The sequence below is a fragment of the Cucumis sativus genome, chromosome 3, assembly GCF_000004075.3.
Source record: "Cucumis sativus cultivar 9930 chromosome 3, Cucumber_9930_V3, whole genome shotgun sequence".
In the NCBI taxonomy this organism is placed as follows: Eukaryota; Viridiplantae; Streptophyta; class Magnoliopsida; order Cucurbitales; family Cucurbitaceae; genus Cucumis; species Cucumis sativus.
In genome coordinates, this window is record NC_026657.2 from 34604698 (window position 1) to 34623178 (window position 18481).

Below are 18481 nucleotides of genomic sequence, written 5' to 3' on the forward strand. Positions count from 1 at the left end.
CATTGAAAAATTATTAAAGCACTCTATCTATATCTTTAGTTTCAAATAATGTTAATGTGAAATACTTGGTATACCAATTCAGTTGTGTGAGTAGTGTAATATTGCTCTTGTAACGGGTCTTTAAGTACGAAAGAGATTTCTATGTGATTGTAATAATTTTTACGATGTGGACTTTTTAAAAAAGTATTTTATGAAGTTAATTATTGTGTTTTTTGGACAATTGTATATATAACAATTAAATTCAAAGTATTAACATTTTAAAAAAGTTGCAAATATAGCAAAGTCTATCCGTAATCTAATCGGGTTTGGTTGGTTTGCATTCCCAACCCAACTTGTAAAATATAGGTCGAGTTGGAAAGACCTTGACCTATTTTTTCATTTTATTTTATTAACTAAATTATATATATATATTATATTAATTCGGGTTGAACCAAAATTTTCAACTCTCCAACCCGAGACCCAACCCAATTAAAAAAAATATAATTTTTTTAACTCAACTCAACCCTTATAATATAGGTTGGGTAGTCCCGGTTATTCGGGTTCAATACATATTCTTACACCCCTACAATGTATTACGGATAAATTCATAGATTTTGTTATATTTACAATTCTTTTCAGACGTTGTTATATATTTTATTATTTTTAATTGTTATATTTGCAACTGAAAAAAATACTGACGGGTAAAAAGGTAATTGTACCTTAAACCTCAACAAAATTTCAAACATTTTTAATAACTAATAGAAAATAAATTTGAGGCTGAGAAATTGTGAAGGACTAACGATCACCGAGAGAAGCTCCATAGAGAACGTGGCGAACTCTTAAGGCGAAGACGAAGCAATTCCCTCATCATTCTCCTTTGATTTTGACGTTTTCATATTTTCAACCCAAGCTCTGTTGTCGCCATCAACCAAAACCAACATTCAAACTGGAATAATCGTCTTCAAATTTTTTTTCCTCTTCAAGAATCCTTCACTTTTTCCCATTTTGCCGTCTCTGTAAGTTTTTCATTTGATTGTGTTCAGTCAGTGCAGTTGCTGAGAGTATGAAGAAAAATGTGTCTACATTGGGAAATTAAAAGTGATTCCAATGAATTAATGATCATGTGGTGTGCAATTTTGTTAGTAATATGATGGTTTGTGGCTCTAATTTGAGAAAAGAATAGTTCAGTACTAAGTAGAACGGAATTGATTTTAATTGAATGGGTTAATAATGGCTTGAAAATTTTCTTGTTGAGGTTTGTAATGACAATTACATATGCTTATCTGGGCTGTGATTAGAAACTTTGAATCTGGCTTATCTTTTGCTTAATGGATTGATCTGAGGAATGGACCGTTCTAGTTTTAATGACTAAGAACTCTGGTTTCACTTATTGGCTTGAAATTTTATGTTTTGATCTGTTTTTATACGGAATAGAATTTTTTAGAAATTTGAGCTTGATCAATGAAATTTGGAAGTATTTAATTATATTATGTGTCAGGATGCTGTTCGAAGGTACTGGCGATGCAACGACCCTCAGTTACTGGTTAAACTGGTGGGCATTAAGCTGTGAAATTTGGGTATTTGCTTCTTTTACCTTTGCACTATGGATGATATGGAATTACGAAGTTAAGGATAGATTAGGACATAGCAGACGAGGAACTCAGCAGGATAAAAACAAACTTCGGGGTTGTGAAGCTTGGACACCATGTCTCATACAAATTCATCCCATCTGTTTACTGGCTTTTCGAGTTTGTGCATTTGGTATGATGTTGGCTTCATTAATTGTCAAGGCTTTGGTTAACGGAGCTTCCATGTTCTATTATTATACTCAGTAAGCATTCTCTTCTTACTATGATTATCATCTTGGCTATCTAAAAGTAAGGTAGAGCAAATCAAACCTTCTGCGTATACTGTTTTGTCTCTGGATGAATTGTTCTAGTCATTACTCGCTGTTTAACTGTTCCTTAGAACAGCGAGTTAGTGAGTTGTCTTAATTGGACTCATTTGATTTTAGTTAAAATAAGGCATTTAAATTATTGATTCAACATCAAGGATGGAGGTGATTTGGATGTTCTGGATATTTACTGGAATGAATTTATCATTATTTCAGGAGGTTGCAAATTTGAATTCATCATTTATGTATCCTCGATTATGTTCTTATAAATGACATACTGTGCAAATTTACCAACAAATTTTCCAGTGTTTATAAACCCCCTTCCCTTTATAATCTTCTGACTTCTGTTTTGCTGTATGGATTGTTTGGCAGATGGGCATTTACTTTACTTACAATATATTTTGCGGTATGTTCATCTATTTTTCTTAATTTCAGTACTGATCAATAGCATAAGCTTCTATGTATTTCAGCTTCTTCAATGCTTCAATAGCTCATTATCTAAATTTCTTCTTTCAGTGTGGGTCATTGATTTCCATATATGGAGTTTTTCTCTGTAACAGAAAAAGAACAGAAGGTCTTTGTGCTCAAGTTAATGAGAATGGGATGGAGGAAGGGCAACAGGTTCCTCTTCTTTCTGGGAAGCCCTCAAATTTAATTGGAGGAAATATAGTTTCGTATTCAAAGGACCAAAGCTTTTCTTCAACGGCTGTCAACATCTGGTGTTATATTTTTGAAGTTTTATTCCAGGTTAATTTTCTGTGTAACTTTTTTTTTTATATAAGTTGTTTAACTTGTGAAAAATCAAGTCTCAAATTTGTTTGTATCATGATCGACTTTGCCGACTTTGTTTTTTTTTTTTTGTTTTCTCCAAACAGATCAATGCAGGGGCAGTTGTACTCACTGATTGCACTTATTGGTTTGTCATATTTCCATTTCTTACCATCAAAGATTACAATTTAAGCTTTGTAAGTACCCTGGTTTCAAGCAAAATGTCTAGCCTTTACTATGTTGTTTACTTGGATGCTAATCATAATCGGTTGAGATGCATCAAATGATAGCTCTGATATAGTTATAATTAGTATCATTGTAATTACTCGAGAATATTTGTTGGATATCAGTTCATAGTTCATTTATGACAATTTCAAATTCTCCTTTGCTTAAGGTTTGCTCCATCTCAATCAGTTATCTCCATAATGTCAGATGACGATCAATATGCACACGCTGAATTTGGTTTTACTTCTCGGTGAAACTGCTCTTAATAGCTTGGTAATGTTTTCTCTTCTATATCACTTTTTGTTTAAAAAATATTTTTGATACCTAAACTTTACTAAAGTAACAACTAATCCTTAACCTTAGTTTGTAAAATTTAGTCCCACTACTTTGAACAATGTAACAATTTAGTCTCTATATTCTAGTATATTACAATTTACATTCTACTTTTTTTTAACAATCTAATCTAATTTATACATGAACGAGATTCCCATTAAAATCTAACAGTATTTTTCATGATTCTGACTTAAATGGTACAAATTTTCCTAGTATGGACTAAATTGTTAGTTCAAGGATTACTAATTCACTACAAAATTAAAATACAATGAGAAATTTTACAAATACAAGTTTAGATACTAATTGTTACTTTTCATGAAAGCTGCTTTGTTTTTTAGCCTCGTTTTTTTTTATCTTCCTTGTACTCTTCTTTTAATAAGCTGTTTGATGTCAATCCACTGCAGACACTTCCAACGTTCCGAATTTCATTCTTCTTTTTATGGACGGGTATTTACGTCATTTCCCAGTGGATCGTTCACGCATTTGTTTCGATTGGGTAACTTACAATTTCCCTTAGTTCTATTTTCCAACTCTTGCCTATGAAGTTCACCTATAAAATAGCAAGAGTTGCCTTTCTTTTCTGCAGGTGGCCTTACCCATTTCTTGATCTGTCGGCTCCGTATTCTCCATTATGGTACGTACCTAGATTTTCAATTCATTCGAAAATTATTTGGCATGAACTTTCACATAACTTAAGTATTTAATGTATCATGATCTGCAACTTCATCACAGTCTAGAAACTATGCTCTGATTAACAAACAAATGACTATTAATTTGTACATACTCACTTGCGTTTATATCATATAGATTCATTTTTTAAAAGAAGGTTTTTCTTTACTTGTTCTTGGTTTATAAACGTTGTACTTGTTTCCTAAACTCTATTCAAAGAGCAATTATATTCGTTGCTGTTAATTTTTCATTAATCATTTTACAAAAGTCGTTAAATCTATTTTGAAACATAACTCCTAGATGTGACTTAAAAGTTCAGAAGTTAAACATTGTCTGAGTAGAGATCTATTCACCATATAAATGAACATTCAACTTGTTATGTTTGGTTTTATCAAATAATTTATAAACCATTAACCTCAAACCAAAATGGAACAATATAGATCTCTGAACCTTTGTTCCATAAGGTACTGACCCATGTTATTTTCTTTCATTTAATCAGTTTTTTTAACATATCTATTAGTGTCTGTGTCAGCACCTCAACAAATTTCAAAGTCACTTTCAAACATGTTGAATGTGTTTAGTAGTGATTTTAGCTTTTGTATAAATATAGAGTGTTTTGCAACCTAATAAAAGTGATTTTAGAAAAATAAGAAATTACTCCAAATTAATTTGTGAAACATCATCTCTCATTTTTTGAGTGGGTGATTATTCTAGAATCACCACCTTATTTTTCATAGTTTTTGAAATACCTAAAATACCCTTTTACTTAATAGGGAGACTTTTAACCTAAAATTGATTTTTGAAGCATTATTTCACGTATGTCTTCCCCATTCTCTCCAATCCATCTCGTACCTCAACCATTTCACATGGCACCACATTTTCCTTCTATTTAAGCATTTTGTAATGATACAGACATTTTTAGTTTGGATGAATCATATGTTTTTGAATTTTCTTTTATTTTTAATATGTTCGTTTTTTTACCTCACATATCAATTTGCATATACTAATCTCACAATAAAATAAATTAATAAAATTAGTTATTTATTACAATTATTTTTTTAAAAAAATAAACTTCCAAATATAAAATACAATTTTGAGTAATCTGATGGTTTTAAAATCACTTTTGTTATCAAAATCAATTTTACAAAATCTACTTATCTAATTTTTCTTTTTAAATTATTACTCCGACTATCACTTCTGAAGTGATTCTAAATCCTTTTTCTTTGATGAATCTCAGGTATATGCTAATGGGATCGATTCACATTCCAAGCTATGGTATTTTCATGTTGATTATAAAACTGAAACATAAACTGATAATGAAGTGGTTCCCTCAGCCATACCATTGCTAGCAAGCAAGACTGACAAACGTTGAATTTAGTTTTTTTGGTTGATTACTTAATTATTTTCTTTTGTTTTCCCCTTCCCTTCAAAGGTAGGAAACTTGATATTGAGAAAGAGAAAATATTCTGACCAAAAATAGGGAGATAGCAAAAGGAGAGGGGTGGAATGGAGAACACATTTGTGGATGCTATTACCAAAAAGATGTAAATGTTTCACCATAGGTTTGTAATCATACCTACAATGTTACAATGTTACTGTCATGTATATGACACAATTGATCTTCCTTTTAATTTTAATTTTAGATTGTGTTTAGAGGAAATTATTAACTATTGAAAATATTTATAAAATCTAGTAAAATTTCATATTCTATCGGTGATAGATTTGAAGTATAGGTCCTTAGCTTAACCTTGTGAAACCGAGCTTGTGTTTTTGGTACGTGGGGATAATTGGTCTGGATTTTGTTAAACTCATCAGTTTAGGTTTTATGTTCAACCCAATTGGTTTAGACATTAGATGTTTTAATATCTCAAACGTTAGATGTTAAAAATATACACACACAATTACACATCTATGATTTTACACAGTATGAAATAATAAACTATTGCCAGGTATGTTGATGGTTCTGTAGTTCTAGTTTATGTACTAATCAATCTTGAAATTGGATCCTCGATGTTAACTCTCATCAAAATTGGTTAACTACCGATAACAACTTTCACGTGATGAAATATAACATGTGTTTTCAAAATTTATAGTGAAATGTTCCTAAAATACCGATATTGAGAGTGTTTGGAATAGTTTTGAAGTGTATTTTAAATGGTTTTTATAAAAAGGTTTAAATAAAAATTGAGTTTAAAAAATCACTTTTTTCTTAAATCAATTCAAACGAATCCATTGTCGTCCCAAATCATACCTATAAATATACGACACTTTAATAATTAAAGTGTATCAACTAAAGAAAAAATTATATTATAGAATATACTTTTAAATTTTGTCTTTTATTTTATTATTACGTTCAATACCTTTGACGTTTTGTAAACATTTTCAAACTAAAACACTTCTAAAAATGACTACTCCAACAATGTATGAAACAAGGAAGCTATGAAATTGAACAACAAAACTTGTCAACATATATACAAATATAACAAAAATTACAGTAAAATATTGTACGTATTGATCTTGATAACTCATTCCAAAAATTCACTCATAGCCGTTTTAAAAAATACAAGAGGTGGAATTTTTATTTTTGCTGCCCTCCTCTGCTTTGAAAGTATATAACTCTCACTCACACTCATAACCTGGAGCCAAAACTCTTAAACCCTAAACCCCTTGGGAGCTCAAAGTTTGTGAGAGCTGCCATGGCGTCCATGGCTACCAAAGCGAACCCACTTTTTTCTACCATTCCTCATTTTCTAACTTGGAGGAGCCTCGGCTTTCGTACCATTTGCTGTGGCCGTATGGGCTTCTCCTCCCAGTCCCAGCAGCAGGTTGATCCCAATACAACCCTCGGTCGAACAAAGGTTCTCGAAACTTTCGAAGAAGTTTTTGAGATTGGGTCGCGCTTGGTTAAGTTGGAAACTGGAAAGATCGCTCGCTTTGCTAATGGCGCAGCGGTTTTGGGCATTGAAGAGACCAAGGTCTTGTCTACTGTTGCCTCTGCTAAGGGGGACGCCGCTCGTGATTTTTTGCCTCTCACGGTATGTATATTCTATAGTTCTTGTTGATACTGAATTTGGTACCAACGGTGAATTCAAACCAAATGATTGCGCTTCATAGCCAGTCAATAACGATTGAGCTAATAGAGTAAACAACTCATGATTGTTTTTCAGCATAACTCAAAAATTTTCTGGCCACATTTTCATTTTTGATGATATGTGATGATTTTTAATTTCTGTAATTGGGTGTTTGGTTGTGTCATGTGTTCTTCCTACAGCATTTGCTAGAATGTGGAGTGGAGGAAGGTTTTGAATACTTTTTTCATCTGATTAGGTGGATTATCAAGAGAAGCAATTTGCACAAGGTGTTATTCCGGGTACATTCACGAGGAGAGAGGGGGCTCCCAAAGAGCGGGAACTTTTATGTGGCCGCATTATAGATCGTCCTATTAGGCCATTGTTTCCCGCTGGATTTTACCACGAGGTCCAGGTATGTATTTTGAGTTTAGGTTTTTATGTTCATGAACTTTGGTTAATGATCACGTGAGATCTTATGTCACAATACTTTAGCATGACTGTTCATTGACCCATTTTGTCATGATGATTTTCATGCATATTCCCTAATCAAAGGTAATGGCCAGCGTTCTTTCTTCCGATGGTAAACAAGATCCAGATGTTATGGCAGCTAATGCAACATCCGCTGCTCTTATGTTATCAGATATTCCTTGGGGTGGCCCCATTGGAGTGATACGTATAGGAAGAATTGATGGGCAGTTTGTTGTCAACCCAACAATGGATGAGGTAATTAGAGTGGTGCTTGACTGCACCCTGCGCCATCTTTATGTTCCATACATGCTACAAACAAAGACAACTTCTATTCATACTAAATGGCTTTATTATTTTAAATAGTGAAGTTTTATTTCTGAATCAGTTTTTACTCCGCCACCTTTCATCATCAAAACAAAATTTATGAAAATAAGTATTAAATTTTATTTCTCCATGACCTTGAAATTTAAATCAGTTAATAATTTTATTTATTTACTTTTTAGTTTTAGAAGTTATTGTAAAGAGAATATTAAAATTAGAAGTTATTGTAAAGAGAATATTAAAATTATAAGTTATTGTAAAGAGAATATTCAAATAAGTTGACAACACGAGCGTAGCTCGATTGACATAAAGTAAGAAATATCAATCAAGTGGTCAGTGGTTGAAATCCTTTGTTGAACTTTAAAAAAAAGTTTCCTAAAAGCCTATACTTTAAACACTCTTAATAGCCTCATTATTCATCATTTTTCGTTCTTGCAGTATAAATTTTTTATTAGAATTTTGTATTGTGTGCTTCATGAAAACATCTTGAGAGAGTGCTATTGCAATTTATTGAACTTCATATTTTAGAAATTTTTGGTTTAGTTCAGTTTCTGTCAACATCTCTGAAATGATTAACTAGTTAATTGTTATGATTTTGGCAACATCTTGTAGTTGGATTTCTCCTATTTATGAGTCTATTAGCTTTGCATTTTATGCAGCTTAACTTGAGCGACCTCAACTTAATATATGCCTGTACAAGGGAGAAAACTTTGATGATTGATGTCCAAGCACGTGAAATCACAGAAAAAGATCTTGAAGCTGGATTGAGGTTGGCACATCCTGAAGTAAGTGATGGGGAGTTCGATTCAGCTAGATTTTTTGTAACTGATTGCTACTTACGTCACCGAATTTGATATTTTAGGCAGTTAAGTTTCTTGAACCACAAATCAGACTGGCTGCTAAAGCTGGAAAGCTGAAGAAGGAATACAAGTTGTCCATGGTGTCAGATAGTACATTGGAGAAAGTTGCCAAGTTAGCCGAATCCCCTATTGAAGCTGTTTTCACTGACCCCTCTTATGGCAAGGTATTCAGTATTTATTTGCAAGATGAATGTTTGAATTATTGCCTTGCGCTTCTGCTGACCTAACCATCATGGTTGGCCTAATGGTAAAAAAGGAGAAACAGTCTCAATAAACTAAGAGGTCATGTCCTCAATCCATGGTAGTCACTTACCTAGGAATTAATTCCTCAAGTTTTCTTGACATCCTAATGTTAGGGTCAAGTGGGTTGTCTCATGAGATTAGTTGAGGTGCATAAACCGGTATGGACACTCACTGATATCAAAAGAAAAGAAAAAACTTCTGCTGACCTTCCTTTGGGTGTCTTCCATGCTTCTTTGCAGAAATAATATTTTTCCCATTTAATATTTTTCATGATCAATTACTAATAGTTTTAATTTGTATTATATTTAGTTTGAACGTGGTGAGGCCTTAGAGAAGATCACAGAAGATGTAAAGAAGGTATTTGAAGAAGAATGCTATGAAGAAGGCCTGAAGGTTTTGCCAAAAGCAGTAGACTATGTGAGGAAAAAGGTATGTATATGAGTCTATGGCAATACAGTTATAAACATTTGGAAGATGTTTCTCTTTTGCTTATTATGCAAAGTTTGAGTTTGAGTTGTAGTTGGTGACTAAATTCAGTTTCTTTGTAGTTTATAGTACATTATTTTTTGTTCTATAATGTACTAAAAAAATTGTAGTTTATAGTACATTATTTTTTTGTTCTTATCAAAAAAAAAAAAAAAATTCTTATCTTATAGTACATTATTTTTTTGTTTATTCTTTCTTCTTAATCTCGACCAAACAGAAATTTTGATCAGTATAAATTTTTTACATTTTATTATATTTAGAATGTTTATTTGAAGCTTACAACCTAGGAAGCACAAATACCGACACACGACATGGCGGCATGCCATTTTTCAAAAAAGTAGGACACAACATGTTGGGGACATGTCAATTCTTAAGAAAAAAATTAAATGTATGTTATGCATTTAATCATATTACATAACAAGGATTCCAATTAAAAATGTCAAAACAAGTTTAGAGCCATAAAACATAACGAGGGCGGAGATGGTTGGTGGCCTGGTGGGGAGAACCGGAGAAGAGGGCGTGAAGAGACCTAATAATTAAAAGAAGAAGAAACCTAATAATTCAGCGTGTCGGTGACGTGTCCGAAATCGATACTTTGTCATCTTAGGAGTGTCAGTGCTTCTTAGACTGTAACCCTCTATCTCAAAGTTGACAATTCAGTGAAATCCATGCAATTTATCTATCTTTCAACACAACTATTTCCAGAAATGTGTAGCTTTCTCTAGGTTTGTGTACTGTATCATTGTCATTGATGGATACTAATTTTGGGATAGCTGTAACTGTATGAAAACTTTGTTTTCTAATTAAGGACAAACAAAGCACATAATTTTTTGTTCAATCCTTAAGTTTTTTAATACATTCGTCCTTAAGTTTTTTAATAAAAGCACATGAATTACTAGGTTGTCCGCAGAAGAATCATTGCCGAAGGACGTAGACTTGATGGTAGACGTCTTGACGAAGTTAGGCCTTTGTATTGTGAATCGAGTTATTTACCCATACTTCATGGGTCATCAATTTTTTCTCGAGGAGATACTCAGGTCAGCTACGCTACAATTTCTTTAGTAGTTTTTGGCTAGTTATTATTAATCATTTTACCATTAGGTTTCAGAAAACTTTGTGATGTGTTACTTTTAATTTCTAGTTCTAGAAAAGAACTTATGATTTACTCCCATACAGGTTCTATGTACTGTTACACTTGGAGCGCCAGCAGATGCTCAACATTTGGATTCTCTCGTTGGACCACCAACAAAACGTTTTATGCTTCACTATAGCTTCCCCCCATTTTCAATAAACGAAGTGGGAAAACGAGGTGGCTTAAATAGGCGTGAAGTTGGCCATGGTAAATGATTTATCTTTTTCTTCATGGAATCCAATATATTTAAACTGAACTGGGCCAGATGGTATGGAAATTTGGTCATAGGAATAAAGAGTTGGTTTCCATTTACCTATGGAGATTTAGATTTCCATTGGGAAACAAAGGTTCTCTTTCACATAAGGTAATGTTCAACTTCAGCAGTATCAGTTAAAATCCTTTAGATCGGTCATCCTGTGGTAAGGAGTAAATTTTGAGGTTTGTTGTGAGAGAATCAATCCTTCATTTACTCTTGCTTTTGTTTTTAGGTTGGTAAAGGTCAAACTTCAGTTTCTGAAAGATTTTTGATAAGGAGCAAAGTTTGAGAAATCCGTGGGCTTTTATTTCAAATTTAACTTGTAGTAACTTATAGTTGTTGATTATCTATAACATGATCAGCTGTAGAGGGGGTTTAATTGCAGACATGTGGGGTGAGGAAAGGAAAGGTAGAAACTTTTGATGCAACCTATCATCTAAAGAATTTCTATAAAAAAAAAAATCTTCTAAAGCATTTAATACTCTAGGATTAATGAATGGAATTCAGTATTCAATTCGAATGATTTTTTTTTTTTGGTAGGTACTCTTGCTGAGAAAGCTTTGCTCGCTGTGTTACCTCCTGAAAGTGAATTTCCATATGCCGTCCGTATAAACTCAGAAGTCATGGCCTCAGACGGTTCAACATCAATGGCGACTGTTTGTGGAGGTACAATTTGCTCTTGAGCTTTAACCTTTTCTATTTTTAATGAAAAGTAAACGATGCTTTTCATTTCTAGGGTTGAAATAAAAAAATTGTTACTTATTGCTGTATGATTTGTTGTAGTCACAAATTGTGATGAATTTGATTGCTCTCTCAATTTCTGATTCATTAATCAGATCCTTTCATTTTAGCCTACTGAATTTTATGAAAGTTTTCATTTTGTCATAATCAATCTGCTATAGTTATATTAATTTGAGATAATTGCACCAGTTATGATTTCATGTGGTTAATATGACCTTATTTCTGCAGGTAGTATGGCATTGATGGATGCTGGGGTTCCGTTAAATGAACATGTGGCTGGGGTTTCAGTGGGCCTTGTTAGTGAAACTGATCCATCAACTGGTGCAATTAAAGATTACCGTATCTTGACTGATATACTGGTAAGATTTTCTCTTTCCATCCCTGCTTTAGTTCTCTGGATCATGGACAACTTTTAGTTTCACTCCTCTATTTGTTAGATGATGTGTTCTCTTGATCTCTGGTACGCAGTATTGCAGGAGTAGGGACAAGGGGTGAACTGGCTCTAGAATTATTTAGTGCTACTGCTAGCTGCTATAATATTAGAAATTAGACATAACGAACTAGTGGTAGATAGTGGTTATTAGCCGAGAGTTGCTGCAGATAATGGATTGAATTGAGATCGGAAGGAAGAATAAATTGTTATGGGGATGGTAGCTGGTTGAACAACAAAATTTTAATGGGCAAGATAGAGTGTAGGGAAGTATTTGAGTTAGCTAAATTTTGTCCTTGCGACTGTCTAAAAATTGTGCAACTTTTTGCAAATATCTTTAATGGGTTTTGTTTGGATTTGATTTGTGGATAGTAGGTTGTAATATTACTTTTCTCTAATGAATGAAAGGGGTACGTTTCTTGTTGTTATGAATACCAATGAGGTTGGTTGTTCTTAACAATTTTTTCGCCTTCTAACACTAAAAATTATCTGTACCCAAGTCCACAACCTCTTCTTCCTTCAAGCTTCTATAGGAAGGCGTACATAAAAGAAAAGATTCTGAAACTTAGCAAAATTTCAGATGCCGTCATACTTCTTTCCTTCTGCTAATGTGGATAGTGAGTTTGTTGCATATGGATTTGTAGGGACTTGAAGATCATCTGGGTGATATGGACTTCAAAATAGCTGGCACACGAAAAGGTGTTACAGCCATTCAGTTGGATATAAAACCTGCTGGAATTCCATTGGACATAATATGTGAGTCCCTAGAGCATGCACGTAAAGGTCGTTGGCAAATACTTGACCACATGGAGCGTGAGATTAATGCACCACGTATGAAGGATGATGAAAACTGTCCTCGATTAGGTGGGAATTATTATTCAACTATTTTTTTTTCCATCAACTGTCTATTATATACTACTGGAAACCTATTAAATGCACTTGGTCACCCATTGCAGTTACCCTAAAGTATACTAATGAAGCTCTTCGTCGCCTAATTGGACCTCTTGGTATTGTGAAGAAAAAGATTGAAGCGGAAACAGGTGTACTGTGCAGTTAGAATTTGTGATTTTATTCACTCATTTAGTTTATTGCTTCTAGCTTTGTAGTCTCCCATGATATTATTTATTGATTTGTGGTCTAGGTGTTCTTTCCCATTTGTTCAAACTAAATTAATATGGTATATTTGGCTAAGAGGTCAAGGGTATGGTATCTTTGGCCTAGAGGTCAAGGGTCAATTCATGGTGGTCATCTACTTAAAAATTGATTTCCTACTAGTTTTCTAGACACTCAAATGTTGTAGAGTCAGATGGGTTATCTTGTGAGATTAGTTGAGATGCATGTAATTGGTTTGGATACCTATGAATCTAGAAAAAATAGATTAGTATGATATATATTTTTCAGTATGATATATATTTTTCTAAACCTTGAAGTGCAAATCAAGGCTTAATGCCCAACAATTATTTTTTATTAAGATCATTGTTTTTGCATCAAGCATAGATGCATTGCCTTCCATAGTAGCAAGTCTTTTCACTAATGTTGCTAGTAAATATTGTGTCTGGATACTATACAATTATCAGAAGGAAAATGCTGCCAGGACTATCAAGATAATTGTTTTCTTACTTCAGCTTCGATACTTCTTGAATATTTATGATCGTCTCTTCTTCAGCCATGGTTTTCTTGATATTGTTTAGGTGCACGCATATCAGTAGGTGATGGTACTCTTACCATATTGGCTAAAAATCAAGCTGTGATGGAAAATGTACAAGATAGGGTACGACTTCTAACTTGTGTTCCATGTTATCTTCATATTTCAAGGCTACGAGCTACTTTGTGCTGCCCAAAATTTTTTGTTGAATGCGTTGTAACTTTGTTAATATTATGTTTAGGGAAATTATGTTTATATTTTGTACTTCTAGTGAAAGTATAGGAAATTTTCTCTGCCTGAATCTAGCAAGTTTTTCTATCGTAACTTTTTTACAGGCTGACTGAGATACTTCACTATTTTACAGGTTGATTTCACACTTGGCCGTGAGATTGAAATTGGAGGAACTTATAAAGGTGTTGTAAGTTCAGTAAAAGAGTACGGTGCATTTATTGAGTTTAACGGTGGGCAGCAAGGCCTTCTTCACATCTCAGAGTTGTCACACGATCCAGTAAGCACTCTTTTCTTGAAATGAGTTCAACCAAACATTTTCTTTTTTTATGACTTTTCTTATACAAAAGTAATCTAAATTACGTGTTTCTATTTTCAATTTATTTGCAAAGTATATTCATCGATCTCATATCTAGCGTAAAGATCAGTAATCTATATCGTGGTATATATTAAAATTCTATAAGGCCATTCAATTTATTTGCGAAGTATATTTATCGATCTAATATAAGGCCAAATTTATTGAAGTGTGTGGATTGGTCTTTGAACTTGCAGATTAATTATTTAAAAAGTTTTGGTACAACTCAGTAACCATTTGGTTTTTGTAAATCATATATGTAGGCCGCTCAATTTCTTAAAAATGATTTTCATTTTTCCAAGTAAAAAGTTGAATTCTTAACAAAATTCCAAAAGCAAAAACATGTTTTTAAGAAATAAACTCAAAGGTGGAATGTGCATTTATATGCTTAATTTTTTTTAAAATGAGAAACCGTAAATCAAATGGTTGCAAAATGGGTTCTTAGTTAATTTACAAGTATCCTATTTTTTTCCATGTAAAAGTAGCTCATGCTTCTTGTGAATCAGGTCTCCCGGGTTTCCGATATTGTGTCTGTTGGTCAGAAGATTAGCTTGAGGTGCATAGGTCAAGATGTTCACGGTAACATTAAATTGTCCCTTAAAGCATTGTTGCCTGTACCAAAAGCCAAAGGTCCGAATGGAAATTCTGTTTCTTCTTTGGAATCACTTCCTTCTGTTGGAGAAGTATATAAGACGCAACCCAAAACTCAGAATTCTACATCAAATATACCTGCAGTGGACAAAGGTGTAGGTAGTGAGGTGAATCCTACTTCGTCAGTTCCATCTGTCCTTATTCGAAGTGCTGAAGACTGTGATGTGGAAGAAAAAAAATCTGCTGTTAAGAACCTGAAACTTAAGAATACCCAAAAACTGAACAACGCTTCTACAAGTGATGAAGATTGTGATGAGGAAGAAAAACAATCTGCTGTCAACAACAGGAAACAAAAAAATACCCGAAAACTGAAGACCACTTCTAAAAGTGATGAAAATTGTGATGAGGAAGAAAAAAAATCTGCTGTTAAGAAACCGAAACGTAAGACAACCCAAAAACAAAACACTGCTTCTACAAGTGCCGAAGATTGTAATGAGGAAGAAAAGAAATCTGCTGTTGGGAACTTGAAACTTAAGAGCACTAAAAAACTGAACGCCACTTCTAGATCGAAAGGCCAGTCAAAACCGTTGACTCAGAATGATGTAAATAACAATGAAGTTGAAGTTCAAGACCCCTTGACTCCAAGTAATCTGAGAATTGGAACAAAAGTCAAAGCAAAGATTTATCAGATACGATTGCATGGTTTAGTACTTGATTTGGGTGGAGGGGTTCGTGGGATGTATCGATTCGAGGTACATTACCATTTTCTTCTTTTTGAGACCTTATATTGTGGCTGACTGATTCTATCTGTTTTAGTAAACAAAGTTTACATTGTTGAAGGTCTAAAAGATGATGAGTCTTCTACCGTTTTTTTTTCTTTTTTCTTTTTGCATTATACAGGGAGACAACCAGAGCAATTACAAGGTTGGGGATGAGTTGCATGTTCAATGCTCGAGTTTTTCGGGCCGTGGGATTCCCGTGATGTCGTTGGTCAATAATTAGTAGATTGACGTCTGACATCAAGTTCTAACTTTCACAATGTCAATCTGGGAAATAAGAAAGTGAATCACTTTCGTTGAGAATTTTGATAGCCTCTCTTTAAATATTACAACCTTCGACTGTTCTTTGCTATTGGCAGAAACAGCAGGAGCTTTTATTCCAAGCATATAGAGATGGAACCAATGTTCGAGTGGGGCGTCAACGCCAACGCCGACAGTCATTCTTTGGTTCTTAAAATTCATCTTGGCCTTTGGAGTTACATTTTTTTTATCTACCAGTAGTTAGGATTTGAAACTAGATCATCTTTGGTACATTTCACGTTTTTTGTTTGCTATCTGATTGTGTAAGTTGATTTTAGTTGTGTAAAATTAGTTTTGGATGGTTTAGTTTATTTAGCTTTTGGATTGTAGATTGCTTATGTTACTACATTTTTATTTGTTTTTTATTATATAAGAAAGTTACTCCCTAATTAATTTTGAACTAAAGTTTCATTGATAGAAATTTAAACTGTGTATCATGATAATTAAAACAAAAATCCCAAATCTTAGAAATATTTCATTAGGTATTTTTGACCTTTTAGTTAAAATATTGTTTTTTTTTATGTATTTTGATTTTTTTTCTTACTATTGATTTTATAATTTGAAATTTTTTTCTTCTAACTTAAGTTGATTTTAGTATTTTAATTTCAAAGTATATGCATTATTCAGGTTGATTTCTATATTTTTAATCTTTGGTTTACTTTTGTTTATTTTCAAAATGTTATGTTTGTTTTGGTTTTCGTGTTTCTAAAATATTCTTGTTTTTAAAAGAAATTTTATCAATGAGGTTTAATTTGTCTCTAAATTTGATCGTAAGTACATAAACCGTATTCAAAGTACATAAATCAATATGATTGTATTCAAATATACGTACTTTATTTATTAAATTATTGAGACATCAAAGATGGTGCTGTTTCAAATGATACTTTACTTGTGACTACTTCCCGTATTGTTAATGCTAAATTTTATACTTATATAAAATACACTTCATTTTATTCCTTTATTTGTAAGTTTCTATATTTTTAAATTTAGTTTATTTTGATTTACATCTTTTAAATTTTGTTTTATTTTAGTCTATAAACTTTTAAAATGTTCATTTTATTCTTTACACTCTCAATTTTGGTACATTTGATCCCAATTTTTAAAAGTTGACTATTTTAATCCTAATGAGTGAAATAACCAAAATGGATAGTCGACATTTTGAAAAGGGAAATTGTTATGGATAACAATATATATATATATATATATATATATATGTATATTTATAAAATATAGTAAAAATATTCCATATACTTGAGAAAGACTTGAATGAGAGTTGGAGATGATTTTTTTTTTATATATTTTGTAAATAGTTTCAATATTTTGTTATTTTAAAAAAATGGTTCGATAATTAAACCATTACAAAAACATACCCTAATCAGCCTACATGAATCGGTTGGGGAAGTTTCAAGCCAATTAGAAAAACAATGTAAGACATCAAACTTAATGACTTGGCAAATCAATTAGAGGTAGAAAGTAGAAATCATCTTTTAAATCATTATGCTTCTTATAAGGTAAACTTATAAATCAATCACATTGTTACTATTGTCAAAGAGTATTATTATGATTTAGCGATCCAAAGAATTTTTTTTTTCTTTGTTGGTAGCATATTTCTAACAATAGCTTTATGTTTTGGTCACCACAAAAATTCTTTGCTTTACAAACTTGTTTTCCTGTTCTTTTAGGACCAACCTTTCTAATATTTTTTTAGAGGAAAAAAATATGTCTGTGTATTCCTTCATGTGATGTGCTTTTGTATACTAAGTGTGTATGAACTGAAAAAAATCATTTTTTCATTGTATGTAGTTGAGAAGTCACTATATCGATTTTTATTTAAAAATGTCTAAATCTAATATATCGGAAAAGTTCTCACTCTTAGGGAGAGCATAAAAAACTTTGGTTGGAAGATGTTGTGATGTTTACATTAAAGAGAAAGAATGACAAATTTAAAAGAATCTATCCATTTCGTTTCCATCTATTAAGTATATTTTTCAACTCATATCAATTAATCATTCAATCCAAATAATTTGAATTAGAGTCTAACATTGAGATTCACAAAAAGGTTCGAATTGGAAAATTGAATCACAGCAATCTCTCTTACATGTGGATGACAACTAATTTTAGGTGAATATGAGAGTGACCCAAATTGAATTTATGAAACAAATAGCAAAAAGATTTTGGACTTTCATTACCCAAATAATGACATTATACTTTCTCATTGCATCAAAAGAAAAAGCACATTATTGGAACTATTTGTGTCATTAAAACACTTTGTTCTCCCAACTAACAATTCCTTTTCCAAACCATTTAAGAGAAAAAAGATCCTTCTTTTCATGGAAACCACCAATCCAATAGCATATTTGTTGCAACTCGTTTTATTTGAGAGCATAACAAATTATATTTCATAGCATATTCACTTCGTGAAAGAACGCTAAGATATTTTACTATGTATTTTTTACTTTTTAAATTGAATTAAATGTAATTTTTTTGCTCTTTCCACAATTTAAAATCAAAATCTCTTTTGAGTACATAATCTTTAATTTTCATTATGTGATAAAATTGCCAACTTTGGGCTAAAATCTTTTGCCAACTACCCTATCTACCCTTATCACTATAATATGTTTTTGATAATTGATAAAAACAAAAGAATTTATAATATATCCAATAATTCATTTTTGTAATATATTTTTTAAAATACAATGTTAAAGTA

At 32.3% G+C, this 18481-nt stretch overlaps 2 protein-coding genes across 4 annotated transcripts; both read left to right on the forward strand.

The window, feature by feature from the left end:
- Positions 1–756: 756 nt before the first annotated feature.
- Positions 757–5528, forward strand: LOC101218542. Of its 2 annotated transcripts, none has more exons than XM_004141144.3 (9): positions 757–995; positions 1478–1810; positions 2246–2279; positions 2390–2620; positions 2749–2838; positions 3074–3139; positions 3604–3695; positions 3786–3833; positions 5106–5528. In XM_004141144.3, exons 2-9 carry the CDS (start codon positions 1479–1481, stop codon positions 5215–5217), a joined length of 1005 nt encoding a protein of 334 aa, XP_004141192.2. In that variant the 5' UTR covers positions 757–995; position 1478; the 3' UTR covers positions 5218–5528. The 2 variants fall into 2 exon arrangements, with proteins under 2 accessions (XP_004141192.2, XP_031737746.1); XM_031881886.1 differs by having other exon boundaries at positions 1492–1810.
- Positions 5529–6484: 956 nt separating this feature from the next.
- Positions 6485–16174, forward strand: LOC101215444 (polyribonucleotide nucleotidyltransferase 2, mitochondrial). 2 transcript variants are annotated; one of them, XM_004141048.3, is made up of 16 exons: positions 6485–6903; positions 7196–7351; positions 7492–7662; positions 8388–8513; positions 8591–8752; positions 9141–9260; positions 10217–10354; positions 10494–10656; positions 11246–11371; positions 11675–11805; positions 12521–12740; positions 12833–12916; positions 13568–13647; positions 13886–14029; positions 14611–15447; positions 15596–16174. In XM_004141048.3, the coding sequence occupies exons 1-16, from the start codon at positions 6565–6567 to the stop codon at positions 15695–15697; spliced, it is 3099 nt and encodes a 1032-aa protein (XP_004141096.1). In that variant the 5' UTR covers positions 6485–6564; the 3' UTR covers positions 15698–16174. The 2 variants fall into 2 exon arrangements, with proteins under 2 accessions (XP_004141096.1, XP_031738622.1); XM_031882762.1 differs by having other exon boundaries at positions 6762–6903; positions 7140–7351.
- The last annotated feature ends 2307 nt before the right edge of the window (positions 16175–18481 follow it).

What these genes read in the sequence shown, in the direction of transcription:
- LOC101218542 (XM_004141144.3), top strand. Translation starts at nt 1,479, where the DNA reads ATGCTGTTCGAAGGTACTGGCGATGCAACGACCCTCAGTTACTGGTTA. An exon ending in ATGTTCTATTATTATACTCA is followed by an intron (nt 1,811 to 2,245) that starts GTAAGCATTCTC and finishes ATTGTTTGGCAG; the next exon opens with ATGGGCATTTACTTTACTTA. An exon ending in AAACTGCTCTTAATAGCTTG is followed by an intron (nt 3,140 to 3,603) that starts GTAATGTTTTCT and finishes AATCCACTGCAG; the next exon opens with ACACTTCCAACGTTCCGAAT.
- LOC101215444 (XM_004141048.3), top strand. Translation starts at nt 6,565, where the DNA reads ATGGCGTCCATGGCTACCAAAGCGAACCCACTTTTTTCTACCATTCCT. An exon ending in TGAAAACTGTCCTCGATTAG is followed by an intron (nt 12,741 to 12,832) that starts GTGGGAATTATT and finishes CACCCATTGCAG; the next exon opens with TTACCCTAAAGTATACTAAT. An exon ending in AAAGATTGAAGCGGAAACAG is followed by an intron (nt 12,917 to 13,567) that starts GTGTACTGTGCA and finishes GATATTGTTTAG; the next exon opens with GTGCACGCATATCAGTAGGT.